The sequence below is a fragment of the Dasypus novemcinctus genome, chromosome X (genome assembly GCF_030445035.2).
Source record: "Dasypus novemcinctus isolate mDasNov1 chromosome X, mDasNov1.1.hap2, whole genome shotgun sequence".
NCBI lineage: Eukaryota > Metazoa > Chordata > Mammalia > Cingulata > Dasypodidae > Dasypus > Dasypus novemcinctus.
This window is the reverse complement of record NC_080704.1, coordinates 56212101-56227475: the sequence shown is the minus strand read 5'-3', so window position 1 is coordinate 56227475 and position 15375 is coordinate 56212101. Positions and strand designations below refer to the sequence as shown.

At 45.5% G+C, this 15375-nt stretch overlaps 1 protein-coding gene across 1 annotated transcript; it reads right to left on the bottom strand.

Moving 5' to 3' along the window:
- Nucleotides 1-6440: 6440 nt before the first annotated feature.
- Nucleotides 6441-14658, bottom strand: LOC101436407 (protein SSX1). The gene is made up of 6 exons (XM_058291617.2): nt 14539-14658; nt 13947-14061; nt 13494-13592; nt 9744-9790; nt 7270-7408; nt 6441-6541 (listed from the first exon to the last, which is right to left on the bottom strand). The coding sequence occupies exons 1-6, from the start codon at nt 14602-14604 to the stop codon at nt 6441-6443; spliced, it is 567 nt and encodes a 188-aa protein (XP_058147600.1). The 5' UTR covers nt 14605-14658.
- Between the last annotated feature and the right edge of the window lie 717 nt (nt 14659-15375).

Below are 15375 nucleotides of genomic sequence, written 5' to 3'. Positions count from 1 at the left end.
TGGTTGGTTGGCTGACTTTCAGTGTGCATGGTATCCTGCCCCAGCAGTGCCCCTCAAGTTCTCTGTCTCTAATGGTGGAGTACAAGGTTTGTCTCCTCAGACAGTCACTTTAGGGGTGCAACAGGAGAGCAGGGAATGGGCACTTTTCTAAGCCTCAGGTCCCCACCACCCTCTTGGGTTCTTGTGAGGAACAGAGACAACAATGGATACTTAAAAAAATAAAGCTAATAAAACATGTGCAAACCATGTATGTGATAGATTATAAGACTTTCTAGAAGATATATATATATATATTTTTAAAGATTTATTTATTTATTTAATTTCCCCCCCTCCCCTGGTTGTCTGTTCTTGGTGTCTATTTGCTGCGTCTTGTCTCTTTGTCCGCTTCTGTTGTCGTCAGCGGCACGGGAAGTGTGGGCGGCGCCATTCCTGGGCAGGCTGCTCTTTCTTTTCACGCTGGGCGGCTTTCCTCATGGGCGCACTCCTTGCGCGTGGGGCTCCCCCACGCGGGGGACACCCTTGCGTGGCACGGCACTCCTTGCGCGCATCAGCGCTGCGCATGGCCAGCTCCACACGGGTCAAGGAGGCCCGGGGCTTGAACCGCGGACCTCCCATATGGTAGACGGACGCCCTAACCACTGGGCCAAAGTCCGTTTCCCGATATATTTTTAAAAGACCTTAAAAATGTTATTGGATAGGAAGATTCAACAGTATAAAGGTGTTATTTTCCCCCAAATTGATCTATTCATTCGATGGAATCCCAGTCAGAATCCTAACAGAGATTTTGTTTTGTGGAACTTGACCAGCAGATTCTAAAATGTACATGGACATGCGAAGGGCCTAAAGAAGGACAAAGTGGAAGGACTTGCATTCTGGTCAGGGTTGTGGTGGCACAGACACTGATAGACTTACCCTGGAACAGAATAGGAAGCTGAGAAACAGACCTCCACACAGGGACCCTTGACACAGGGCTGAGATGACCCTCAGAGCTGTCGGGGCAAGAGGGCCCATGCATTGTCAACTTGCTCCCCCAGGATGACTACAGGAACGAGGCTTAATAAATGCTCTGTGATAAGTTGACTGACTTGGAAACTGTACTGTGCTCCTCCTCGCCTACCCTCACTGAGATAGCTCTTTTGTCTGATGCCTAAGATCTCTCCATTTAAATACTATTTCTTTAGCCAGCGTTTTTCCGTTTGGGCACTATTGACATTTTGGACCAGTTAATTTTTTTTTTTTTTGCGGGGTGTTCTGTGCATTGTAGGATGTTTTGCAGCATCCCTGGCCTCTATCCACTAGATGCCAATAGCAAACCCTCCACCGCCACCAACCCCAGTTGTGGTGACCAAAAATGTCTCCAGACATTGCCAAAGATTGCCCTCCTCTGCCTTCCTCTGTAAGAGAAGCTTACAAAACAATCATGCATACCATACAGGATTCCCATTCATCACCCCACCACCAGCACCTTATATTGTTGCCACATGATTGTTACAATTGATGAAAGAACACGTCATAGTATTACTGCTTTCTTTTTTTTTTTTTTTTTTTTTTATTGACTTTGTAGTAATATTACATTAAAAATATATATGTGAGGTCCCATTCATCCCCACCCCCAGTATTACTGCTTTCTATAGTCCATAGCTTATATTTGGTGTATTTTTCCCACAAACCATCCTATTATTAGCATCGTGTATTAGTACTGTGTAGTTGTGTTTCCTGAGAGAACATTCTCGTGTCTGTCCTGTTAACTACAGATCATCATCTGCCATGGGGATTCACTGGGTTTCATGGTCTCCTGCCTTGTACTCCCGACCCCCCCCACAGGGGGGCAGGAAGTCTTCAGGTTACCATTTCTCCCGGGACTCTTACTCAGAGAGGCAACACAGGGCAGCCTTGAGCCTTCTCTGCAGGATTTGGGACATTGGGTTGCCTGGGGGACATACTCTGTGACCTTGGAGAGGGTCTTTCCAAATTGCAGGTTGAGACCCATAAGCAAGGCAAGAGGATACTGTAGTGGGTCACAGACAGAACTGATTGTCTTTAATGAGTTAGAATGAACAGAGCGCATCACAGAACCGCATAGAAAATACCTGAATGCATCACATGCACAAAGGGTCAGTACGGCTTTGTGAGGCAACTGATTGAGTCCCGTGTTTGTGCTGGGTCGCAGTGCAAAATACTTTTTATTTTTTTACTGTGGGTCTTGCTGAATAAAGCTCAGAGTTCTCTTTTTGTGATGGATGTAACCTTTGTCTTTCACATTTCCCTGCATTTCCCCCATTCTCTACTAGGAACAGCGTTTGGTTTTAGAACCACTTAGGAAAATTATTGAAGAGAAACAAAACAATCACTCGCAGGCAGAAATTAAGGTCATTTCAGACCCCCATCAGAAAAGCACATCCATTCCTGCTGGGCCCCAGGCTTGGTGCGGGGATGGGACTGGTTGGGGTATACTTGGGACCATATATAAGCTGATTTCTGGGGTCCTGCAGAACCACAGTCTCCTTGAATCTCATAATTTGGATCTGTCACTTGGAGGAGGAGGAGGAGGAAGATGAGGATGAAGGGGTGGAGGGAATCTACATCAAGGAACCTGAAGAAAAAGTTCCCTGCCATGACTCTGCCTCAGTGAGCTGCCCTTCCTTGTGCCTGTCCCTCGTGCAGGGCCTCTGAGCCACAGGTAGAGCTCAGTCCACACTGACCTGGGCAGCACCCACCTCTCCCTGCAGTGCCAAGCAGGGTATGCTCACCCTTTTGGGGACCCTCTGCCCCTGGACCCGGCTGATCCCTCATGCCCAACTTCTTGGCGCCCTCTCCCTCTGGTGACTGTGACAGCCCACACTACGCCCTGGGGCTCCCTGGCCTCTCTGTCCTCCCCTCCCCCAACTACCACCAGGACTCCTGCCTCTCCCTTTCTAGGGGGTCCTTGTCTTGGAAAAATGACCCCACATCCTCCACCCTGAGATTTGGGATAGAATCTGGGGCTCATCCAAGACTCCTGCCCATCCACATACACCTGTTCTCCTTAATGTCTCTGCGGTTATGACGACTTCTAAACCCGGTCCTTCCAGCACCCACCAGTTGTGAGAGCTCCAGCAAGGGGCCTCGTATTTGTAGGTGCCTCAGTCTCTCACCTATACTACGAGCGTAATGATGATGGTGTCCACCTTCAGAGTTTTTGTGAGGGTAAATTGGAAAATCCATATGAGATGCTTAACATCAGGCCAGACCCAGTACAAGCACAAGACAAGTATTTGAATGTGAATTGCACTTTCTGTAATTATGCTGGAAGGTGGGTGAGCAGGGAGGCCCCAGTGAACCCACTCCCACCCCCCCATTCCTATGGACGGTGTTCCTGGCAGGTAGAAGTGCAGACCTCTGTGCCCAGGACCTGTCCCACACAGAGGTGTGACCATGAATGGCAAGACATGGTTATGTTCAGAGGAGCTGGCAGGGACACTCAGGTCAACTGGAATGTCCTTGGGAGCTGGCTCTGCCGGGAGCCGGGAGCCCTTTGAGGAAGGCAGGGTTGCAGGAACACGCTGGTCAGAGGGGATCATGTGGGTGTCCACATCTGCCTACACTCTGGGTCATGCCTCCTTACCCCCCACCCATTCACTGCTGTCTGTGGCCCAGGATCCCCGGGGTCTGGAGCTGCTCAGAGTGACCATCCTCGGAGGCTTTTCCCACTGCCTCACAGAGAGAGGTCATCCAGGGTGAGTCCCCCTCCCCCCCCAAGGTGTTAGGAAGCCCGGGCCGAGCTCCAGGGCTGCTGTGTGAACAGTGAGCCTCCCTCCAGCAGCTGTCAGAGTGCGCATGAGGGAGGGGGCAGTCTCACTTCTGGAGCAGCCCCGAGTCGTGGTGAACTTTAGAGTCCAACAAGAGCCTTGATTCCTGCCTTTCTCCTTCAAGAACCAACAGTCAGGGAAGCGGACTTGGCCCAGTGGTTAGGGCGTCCGTCTACCACATGGGAGGTCCGCGGTTCAAGCCCCGGGCCTCCTTGACCCGTGTGGAGCTGGCCCATGCACAGTGCTGATGCGCGCAAGGAGTGCCCTGCCACGCAGGGGTGTCCCCCGCGTAGGGGAGCCCCACGTGCAAGGAGTGCGCCCGTAAGGAGAGCCGCCCAGCGCGAAAGAAAAGTGCAGCCTGCCCAGGAATGGCGCGGCACACACAGAGAGCTGCCACAAGATGACACAACAAAATATAATAAGGATAGAAGCGGTCACAGAAGAACACACAGCGAATGGACACAGAGAGCAGACAACTGGGGGGGGAGGGGAAAGGGGAGAGAAAAAAAAAAAGAACCAACATTCAGTCCCCCACACCTTTGATCTAAATTTATTTTGCCGAGGAGATGGGTCCAGTGGTGGAAACGAGGCAGCCACAGGGTTCCTCAGCCAGAGAGTGGGGCCCTTCCAAGGCTGAGTGGGAGGCTAGAGCGTCAAAACGGCGCTACGGCTGCCTCTGTCTGCCTGCACAAACACTGGTTTGTTCCAATTCCCCAGAGCTGATTGGTCCATCTCTGCACTCCACAGTGGCATTTCTGGGAAAGGACTGGTCCATCCTCGACTCCTCATTCCCATACCCACCCTGAGTCCTTTGTTGTGAGAGTCTGGGAGGGCGGTTTCATGCCTTTGTTCAGTGGAATATTCGATCTGTTGCTCTCCTGCCTCACACCTTGAGTGAACTCTTCCATTCCTGACCTCCAGCCCATGCCCCACAGTGGATCTTTTCTTTCCCGATTCTCCCATCATCCTCGGTTGACTATTTCAAATCTATCTCCTTCTACATCTCCCCCAAAGGGACAGTCCCAGCCCTTGACCCTCCAGATCTTTCCAAGAGTAAAGGCCAAGGCATCCAACCACCTGCTGTAGAATCTGTGCCCCAGGATTGGGGGCAGAGGGAGTACGGCATCTGTCAAAATAAGAACTAGAGGGAAGTGGCTGTGGCTCCATCAGTTGGGCTCCTGTCTACTATATGGGAGGCCCTGGGTTCGAGTCCTGAGGCCTCCTTGTGAAAGCAGCCTCGCCTGCAAGCACCGCGGAGTGCCGCCCAGCCCGCAAGCGCTGCAGAGAGCCAGCTCAACAAAGGCATGCAACAACAAAAAAAGGGAGACAAAGCAAAAACACAGAAGAGTGAATTGCAAATGGACACAGCGAGCAGACAGCAAGCAAGCCACAAGGTGGTGAGGGAATACATAAAAACAAATAGACACAAAAAAACACACAGTGAGTGAACACAGAGAGCAGAGAGCAAACAAACAAAAAAAGCCGCAAGGTGGAGGGATATAAGAACTGGAAACAGCCTCCATCAGAATGTCAGCTCCACATGGACAGGGACACTTGTCTACCTTGTTCCCTTAGGTCTTCCCAGCACCTAGAACAGTACTCGGCTTTGATGCAGCAATCCCACTTGGAGAACGCATCCTAAAGAAATACTCATGTGCACTGAGCTGTGAGAGAAGCGGACAAATAGAGACAACTTGTAAATGTTTATTAACTGTCAGCGATGGTTACAGGGTAAATGAATGGTGGGGGTTCACAGCTTGGAGCGCCTCCCTGGACAGGAAACAGAATGAGGGGGACCCGTTCAGAACTGCCCTCAGGGATCTGGGGTGGTGGGGGGAGGAACACTGTTTTGTGCAGCGAACACCTGACCATACTTATTTTCTAAAGATGGTGCAAGGAAACACAGACAGAAATATGCCATTAGTTTATGGCTTGCTCATCAACAAAACTCTAACATCTAACAGAATGCTTAAGTGCTTAATTTTTCACTGCTGTGAACTCTTTCCTTCACTTGCTCTACACTTGATGTCCAGGAGTTCACAGTCGTGCACAGCAGGTGTAGGAGAAGCTCAGCCCATGTTCTGGAAAGGCCACTGTGTTTGGCTCCTCATCATGGGCACATGTCACAGACTTGAAGTTAAGGCCAGGAGAGGGAAGGAAACAAGTGGCAGTGAGTTCGCACTGCCTGTTGCCTCAGCCTGATCTGTAAGACCCTGCACCCTCTGAGTTCACCCTACCCCGTGACCTACATGCACCTCCGAGTGAACCTTCTGCCCATGCCATGGCGTCTCCCTCACCTGTCCTAGGAATTCCTAGGCTAGAGGAAGGTGTGGCCTACACACCAGGAACCAACCTGGGGTTTGGGAGCCCACAGCATACTGAGTAGGGAAGCTTCCTGGATATAGAAAGCGGGGAGTTGAAAGAGCATGGGCAAAAAATGAAAAAGAGCAAAAAGAAAAAAAATTAAAAATTAAAAAAAAATAAAAAAGAAAGAGCTCGGGCATTTAGCCTCAATTCTGCACCCCAAGGTTCAGGCTAGGAGAAAGGAATGATGTGGGGGAACAAGTGATGAGATGAGTTACTGGTACCATAACTGAACAGTATGTTTCTTTCCACAGGGGTGGGGGATGGACTGAAGGGTCACTTACAGAGCTAGTCCTCTTCCTCGGGGTCACTGATCTCTTCATATGATACTAGAGTCTTTCTTTCCCGCAATCTGTGAGCCCAGGCATTAGGCCCCTCTTTCCTGGGTCCTGTGGTGGAGAAGAGTTGGTATATGGGGGTTGGGTAGGCTGGGGAGTGTTAGTTTCTGTTTTGTCAGAAAAGGAGATGCCTCCTCCCTTCCGGGTGCTCATGGGCCTTCTGCATACTCTGTTTTTCACATCTTCTGTCTCGGAAAGGCTGAGACCAATAAAGACCAAGTAAGTGCCAGTTCAAGTTTAAGCTTCCGGCTCCTCCCATTTTCAGGTTTCGATTCCCAACCTCTTTACTTACCAGAGCATTTAGTCATACATTCTTTGGTTCAACACATATTTGTTAACAGCACATTGCGTGTCAGGCATTGAGCTGAGGGCTGGGGCTACAACAATGAATAAGAGATGTTCCCAGATGATCACAAATGGAAAAATTACTTGAGTACCTTTCACGTTGTCAGGCCTTCCATATTTAATTTAACTCCTCAAACTATTTATGAATGAGCATTCTTTATTTCCATTTCTATGGATGAGGTAATCTGGAGCCCAGAGACTGTAGAGGACTTGCCCAAAGCCACCTGGCTTTTATATGGATGACAACCAAGTTTGTAACTCTGGAAGTCATGTTCTAATGACTCAGCTGGATCTGGGGGATCTCCTCAGTTCAGCTCCAACTCAGGCCTGTCCAGAGTCGATCCCCCACACTTAGACCATACCCTGGAATATAGTCAGGGAAGCCAGAGGGACGTGATCCCTAATATTTTTCTCTTAACTTGCTGCCCACTTACTCTTCCCAGATGTACTTGCTTTCCCAGTAGGACACAGCTGCTTCTGAGTCTGTTCTGAGCCAGGTGGTCTCTTCAAGTTTACTCCTTCTGGTGCTCCCTTCGAATCATTTTCTTCCCTTGATGGCTTCTTGGACATCATCTTTTGAATGTGATATAAACGGTATCAGTGGTATTTCTCTAGTGTTTTAGTGATCAGAAGATGTCCTCATGTGTATCACCTTAATTAATGTTCCCAACAACCCTGGGAGATTGTTACATTATCCTTATCTAAATCATGAGGAATCTGAGAGGTTGGAAGGAAAAGAAATGGCCTACATGAATGGTGTTTCCACGACTAGAACCCTTGTCTACATGCTGTTTCCATAATGATACTCTCTCAAACATGTTAAGTAGAGTATGGTATACAGAAGATATCAGGAAGAATAGCATTATAAGAATCAACAAAATCTGTGAGAGGAAGGTCTAAGGCAGGGGTTCTTAACAAGGGGTCCATGAGCTTGAATTAAAATTCAAGAAAACATTATTCTTATCATACCTCCTTTTCCCTCTCCCTGCCTTCAGGGAGTGGGGCATATGGGAACTTCCTATATTATTTAATGTAACATTTTGTGTGATCTATATATCTTTTAAAAATAAATTTAAAAATACATTAAAACATTAACAAAAAACATTATTCTTGTGGGGACATGTTGGTGCTGGTGTGGTACATTTATTAAATAATAATACACAGTGTAGTGTGGACTTAGTAAGGGGTCTGTGGTTCTCACCTGACTGGCAAAGGGGTCCGTGGAACAAAAAAAGTTAAGAGCACCTGGTCTAAGGGTTTCTATAAAATACAGGGGACTGAATATAAGCTAGTTGACAGTGGATGGGAAGGTAAATGTGAAAAATGTCTAGAGTGAACAAAACACCTCTGGAAAATGGTGGTGGAGATGGAAACAGGGAAGAGAAAGGAAACACATGGTTCACAGAAATTCATCTAGACAGTACAGAAATGTGTTGCACATGTGGCATACTGCCCTACCCCGGAAAGAACTTGTAATGTAGAATTAAATGATTAGGGTCTTGAAACAATTCTGCCTGCCTCAGGATGTGCGTGTGCCACTGACCAACAACCTCAAGTTTCCTTTCGTTCAGCTTCCTCATTTATGAAAGAGTGAACAATGAATGTAATACAAGTTAAGTGAAAGTACTTTCTGAATTTGTGAACACTGGAATGTGGTTATAATAAAAATTAATACTTTCTCTCATGGTCAACCTTCACTTTCACTCCTCAACTGTCTCCACTCTTGTAATCCAATTCTGGTATCTCCTCAGCTCCCTTCATGCTTGAAACTAGAGTTTAATCTGCAATTGTGGAATCACTCATTCAAAAAACATCCAGGTGACAGAGGTGGATGAGAATTGTGGTTAATAATAGAAATGCAAAAATGCCCTTCTGTGAACTAGAACAGATATATATCACTATTGCAGGGTGATGGGTATGTGGAGAAGCATGGAAAAAATAATTAAGTAACCTATGGACTATAATTAACAGCAATACTGTAATATTCTTGCATCAATGCCAAAGTAATATTATTACTGTGTTAATAATAGGGTATGGGAAAAATATGCCAAATTGCACTATGGACCATAGTTAGTGGAATAGTCTGATGACATTATCTCAGAATCTCTAACAAATATTCCACAAAAGTACGGTGTGTTGGTGAAGGGGTGTTGTATGGGAATACACATGTGCATGACTGTTTTGTAAATCCACAACTTTTGTAATAAAATATATTAAACAAAAATCCAGGAGCCTTTGGGAGCCCTAGGCTGAAACGGAGGTTTCAGCAATGCATCGGGCACAGACAAGGCTCTTAAAGAAGTCACAAGAGGGAGGGGACAACAGTCAAAGCAATAATTCCAAAGTCATGTGAAAGTGACACTGCAACAAAGCAGAGGGGAGCTGTTCTTTTCTGTTGTGAGAGTGGCTATCTAAATGGAAGCATCCATAGGATTTCTAAATTCAAGCCCTATGGAGGGAATGGTCTGAACTTTATAAACATATGAAATATTTAATGAGCTCTTAAATGGGTTGGGCCTTTGGATTAAACATCTGCCATTGCCACTTGTCTCGGGCAAATTACTTAACATCTCTGTACCACAATATCCTCAGCTTATTATTTAATGATAAGGGTACACTCATTATTATTTGGGGATAATGACAATGCCACAGGGTTTTTAAAGGATTAAATGAGTTAATCCATGTGAATTGCTGGCATACTATGAAAACAAAATAAATATCAGCTAAGACAATTATTGTTAGTTATTATTAAGCTTATCAACGCTACATCTGACATCATGATAAAGAGATCAGAAAAAGGAGGCAATGGCTGCTAGGACACTTTCTAGAGTCTTCTACTCTTACCAATATTCACATCCATAGAAAGAAAAAGATTCTCTTTTGCTCTTTAGCTTTAGGAACTACTCACCTTCAGTTTTTTCTTTTGCACACTGGGAATCACCTGAGGAAGTTCATCTAAAAGAGGGTGAAAAATCATTTTATTGGTTAGTAAGCATCACCTGAGGAGGTTTGTGATGGTTAGGCTAATACTTTAATTCAGCCAGGTAATTGTGCCCAGTTGTTTGGTCAAGCAAGCACTGGGCTAATTGTAATACAAGGACGTTTATGGACTTTAGTCATCAGTGAGTTTACTACACAGATGGGTGATTACATCTACAATCAACCAGGCAGATTGCCGTCAGCAATGAGTGACATTTTTATCCAATCAGTTGAAGGCCTTAAAAGGGGATGTGATTTCAGCATTCAGAGAGAATTTCCCAGCTTGTGTCTGTACAGCCAATGTCTCCTGGGAGCTCATCAAGGACCTTCATTGGACTTTCATTGGAGCCCCTAATTTGCAGGCTGCCTGCGGAACCTGGACTTGTGTATCCCCACAGTCACGTGAGAGACTCGTATAAAATCTCATACTATTCACAGATATCTCCTGTTGATTCTGTTTCCCTAGAGAACCCTAATACAAGGTTCATCTAAAAGAGGGTGATAAATAATAATTTTTTTTTGGTTGCTAAATATTCCCAAACTCCAGAAAGACTCCTGTAGTATTAGGGAATTCTGAAGTACATTGGCAAGGAGTTCTTTTGAGACTGGCTTCTGCATTATCTTTAGATATGGTATATGCATTTATTTGAGGCATCAGTTCACGAATTTCTGATGGTCTATAAAATATGGACTAATCCCCACCATAGCCTCATTCTATTTCTTTACACATCTCTTAATTTTGCCCAAAGAATTAAACTGATTGGTTGGGAATTTGAACTCTATTCACTTAAAGATGTGTGACAACTAAAAATAACTGTAAACTTAAAATGGCTGAAATTTATGGTATGTACATTATACCTCAATAAAGCTGTTTAATGAATGATAAACTATGGAGGATTTACTCCAATAGTTCTGAAATGTTTCCTATGTAAAGACTCTCCTTTAATGCCAAGAACTTTGCATATACTCAAACACTGAATATTCAGATCTTACATTCATCTTGGGAACTTGCAGAATTTGGCATATATAGCTGGGGATCATAGGTCCATTGAAGACAGTTTGGACATTTGGCCCTGTCCTCTTAAAACTGTACCGTCAGAGCAGTAGAAGAAATAAGCACATTTTGTCCCTTTTATGATGACTGCATACATTCAATTAATTTGCAAATATTTCTCCACATAACCTGTCACTTTTTTTACCCTGTGTTTTTCTCAGCTTACTGACAAATAGGGAAGCTCAGTTGGGAGAGGGAGGGAATCACTTTCTCAAACTCGCCCCCAAGTTCAACACCTAGAATCATGTTTAATTATGGGTGAGATGATTCAGTTTTGATACTATAAAGGAAAACAGATATGTCATTACATAACACATTAATCAACTTCTCACCTAAAATATCCACCCAATTCCTATGAGCTGTTATGAAATTTACTGTGAAGTCTGTGATGGATTTACACCTTATTTAAATTTTTCCTTAATTGTCCTTTGATTCATTAACAGTGGGAAGAACACTATCTTTTTTTTTAATGAAATATGTCATACACACTGTAAATTATGGAGGCCAATATTGGAAACGTGAACACCTATCTACCAATGAGTCCAATCAGATGTTAACATTATGCCACAATTGCTTCAGCTCTTTGATTTTATTTGAAGCATAAAAAACACTATGAACAAGTCACAACTGAAGCCTCTTGTGCAGCCCTCACTAACCCCACTGACCTCCCTCCTTCTCTATTTATAGCTACTCTCCTGAATTTAATGTGTTATTCCCATTGGATTTTATAAATTTATCATATATGTGGTAGGTTGAATTATATATCCCAAGAAACATATGTTCTTAATCTGTGTCCCTGTGGGTGTGAACCCATTGTGAATAGAACCTTGCAAAGATGTTATTTTTAAGGTGTGGCCAGTGGAAGCAGGGTGGGCCTCAATTGGTATTTCCAGAGGCCTTGTAAGGAGAAGGTCACAGGAAAAAGTGGGAAGTCAGCAGGAACCCAGAAGAGAAAGGAGAGGACACTATGTGAAAGGAAAGCCAAGGAACCCCAAGGATTGCCTGAAGCAACCATCAGAACCCTAACAACCCCAGAAGATGCAAGCCTTGCTGATATCTAGACTTTGGATTTCTAGGAACCACAAAATTGTGAGCCAATAATTTCCTGTTGGTTAAGCCAACCCATAGTGTGGTATTTGTGATAGCAGCTCAGGCAAACTAAGATAATATGTTATCCATAAGAAAATATATATATATATATATATATATATATATATATATATATATATATATATATAATTCACTTATTAGCTCTAATTGTTTTTTTATCCCCTGCCCCCACAGCTTTCTGTGAGCTGTCTGCTCTCTGTGTCCATTCGCTGTGCGTTCTTCTGTGTTTGTATTTATTTTTATTTATTTCCGCCCCCTTGTGGCTTTCTTGCTGTCTGCTCTCTGTGTCCATTCACTGCGTGCTCTTCTGTGTTTTTTTTTCTTTGTGTCCCTTTTTGTGGCGTCACCCTGCTGAGTCAGCTCTCCGTGGCGCTTGCGGCACGGGTGGCACTCTGCGGCACCCGGGCCAGTCGCTTTCTGCAGTATGTGGGCCAGGCTGCTTTCACAAGGAGGTCCTGGGATGCAAACCCAGGGCCTCCCATATGGTAGACAGGAGTCCAACTGATTGAGCCACAGCCACTTCCCCCTAATTGTTTTTTGGGAGAGTCCTTAGAATTTTTAAATATGCAATCATGTCATCTGCAATTAAAGACAGTTTTACTTCCTTTCTAATCCTTTCCAATGCCTTCTACTTATTTTCTTTGCCTCATTGCCAGTCTAGGGGACCTCTCTTGACTGTGGTGAGAGCACCTCATCTTTCTTTTGTAAGAATATATATTCTTTTTTTTTTCACATTTTTTTAAATTGATTTTGTAAAAATATGACATTAAAAAAAATATGCGGTCCCATTCGACCCCACCACCCCCACCGCACCCCTCCCCCCCCCCCCCCCAGCAACACTCACTCCCATCATCATGACACATCCATTGCATTTGGTAAGTACATCTCTGGGTATCTTCTTGTTTTACATGTTTTAGAATTTTATATGAATGGCCTCTCACTGTACTTAATCTTCTGCATCCAACTCTTTTTCCCTTCAGCCTGATGTTTCTGAGGGAACAAACTCTTGAGAATCTTTCCCCACCAGCTGGACCTAAAAGCAATTGCAGGGAAGCGGACATGGCTCAACTGATAGAGCATCTGTCTACCATACGGAGGGTCCAGGGTTCCATCCTCAGGGCCTCCTGACCCGTGTGGTGAGCTGGTCCATGGACAGTGCTGCCACGTGCAAGGAGTGCCTTGCCACGCAGGGGCACCCCTGCATAGGGGTGCCCCATGTGCAAGGAATGCACCCCGCAAGGAGAGCCACCCCATGTGAAAAAAGCGCAGCCTGCCCAGGAGTGGTACCTCACACACAGAGAGCTGACACAGCAAGATGATGCAACAAAAAAGAGACACAGTTTCCCAGTGCCACCAGATAATGCAAGCGGATGCAGAAGAACACACAGCAAATGGACACAGAGAGCAGACAATAGGCGGGAAGGGGAGAGAAATAAATAAAATAAATCTTTAAAAAAATAAATAAAAGCAATTGCATTTCAGGAGACCATTTAGTGGCCCTTCCTGTTCACTCACTTTGATTTCTGGAAGTCGAATCTTCATCAGAATTATCTCCTTTGTATTTGATGGCCAGTCTATTTGGACACATGAAATCTGGGATGGTGGTCTTGAGACCTAGAGAGAAACAAAGTATTTGTTCCATAAGAGACATCCTGAGAGGAGGAATGAAGGGTGGGATAATGGGGTGCAGCAAAAACAGTAAGGCTCAATGGTCAGGTGGCTCAGGACAAAGGCTGACAGAAGGGAGAGGTACAGGTCCCAGGTCTGTAGTCTTATTATGGTTAGTGCCTGCTCTCAGCCCTGCACAGGATAAAAAAGAGCAGAACAACTGAAGTTGCCTGAGGATTTCTCCCCATACAAAAATAAAGTGTGGGGCTCTTGCTGCACCTTAAGAAGCCATAGCATGTAAAGGGATTGAGGGATGTTCACATATTCCCAGGCTTGACTGTACCCAGAACTTTCTGTTACCTAGATTAGTCATGGTGTCATAGTTTCTCTTCATATACACATAGTTGACTTTCTCCGAGTATCCAAGCTCTGACCACTCTTCCTTAGAGAAGTATCTGGAAATATCCTTTAAGGCCTAGAGAAGAGAGAAAAATTAATTCTGGCTCTGAACTCAGCTAAACATGTCTGACATCCAGCCAGGACCTCTTCCTCTACCACAGTACCCCCAGTGCTGGATCTGTGAATTGGGGAGAATAATTCAGTTTCCTGGTTGTTGTCATGGCTAACTGAAAGAACATAAGTGACAATCCCTAGCATCTCTCCTGACACCAGTAAGTGCTTAATGCTCATGGGTTGCTCTCCTCACACCTTCCAGAGTGGACTGAGAGTCACCAAATGTAAGTCCTGTGCAAGGTCACAGACCTGTCGTTTCCAGGGATGTGGGAGCAGAGTCTCCACTTCTTTAGGGAAGCTATGGAGGCTCTGAATCCATCTCCCCCACTCCGAAACTCTGCTCCTTGTCCCCAGTGCCTCTGACCTCACCTCCTCAGAAATCAAGTCATCCTACCCTGTCCCCCGGGGCCACTCTTTTGCCCTCTCCAGATCACCTCACCTTACTTTTCTTCTCTGCTCTGTGGGTATCCTTGGGACTTTTTTTGAAGGAGTTGCCTCTGTTCATGGTGCTGAGAACCTGTCTGATCTCAAAGGGACAGCCTGAGTCTTCCAGCCACAAGGCCACAAAGCTCCTGTGGAGGGAGAAAGCACTGAGGAAAGGCCACAGCTCAGTTAGGCACCTGGAATTAAGGTTCTATTTTTCTTTCCATCCTGGGCTTACCTGTCTCTGAGTAGGGCCAGTGTGGGGGGGGGGGGCGGGGGGGCGGGGGTGAAGTCAGAGGAGAGCAGGGGACAGGGGGTCTCTGGAAGAAGTGATTAGGAATGGACAGATTTTCTGCGGGTATTACTAAAGCACACTTAAGTCTTTGCTTTTTTTGGGGGGGGGGTGGTGGTGGTTACTATTGTTTGTAGTTTCTCTGGAGTTTGGCTTGTCTTGAAAGAAAGATACACATATCCTTTTTCAGGAAGCAGTGGAGGGAGTATGAAGTTTTATAGAGGGGGTTCCTCAGGTGGAGAGAAGAGGTGAGTCCCAGTGATCATATGATCTCTCTGACTGATGGATTTGAGTGGTTAGGCAGAGAGATATGGGGTTCTGCTCTGTTGAAGAGAAATGGGGCACTCTAATATGAGTGGATTTGGAGGCTCTGAGTGGGTTATTTAGACATTATTACAGTGAATAGATCTAGAATCCCAGAGACTACAGGATCAGCTATCGCTCAGGTTGAGAGAATTGGGGTGGAGAGGGGGGAGTTCTCAAGATTCAGCAATTTGGTGCTCCCAAACTGAGAGCACTAGAGGTTCTTGGGGAGTGGGAATTTAGGGGTCTCAGAGGCCA

What these genes read in the sequence shown, in the direction of transcription:
- LOC101436407 (XM_058291617.2), bottom strand. Translation starts at nt 14,604, where the DNA reads ATGAACAGAGGCAACTCCTTCAAAAAAAGTCCCAAGGATACCCACAGA. An exon ending in GAGCAGAGAAGAAAAGTAAG is followed by an intron (nt 14,062 to 14,538) that starts GTGAGGTGATCT and finishes TCTCTTCTCTAG; the next exon opens with GCCTTAAAGGATATTTCCAG. An exon ending in TTCGACTTCCAGAAATCAAA is followed by an intron (nt 9,791 to 13,493) that starts GTGAGTGAACAG and finishes ACCCTCTTTTAG; the next exon opens with ATGAACTTCCTCAGGTGATT.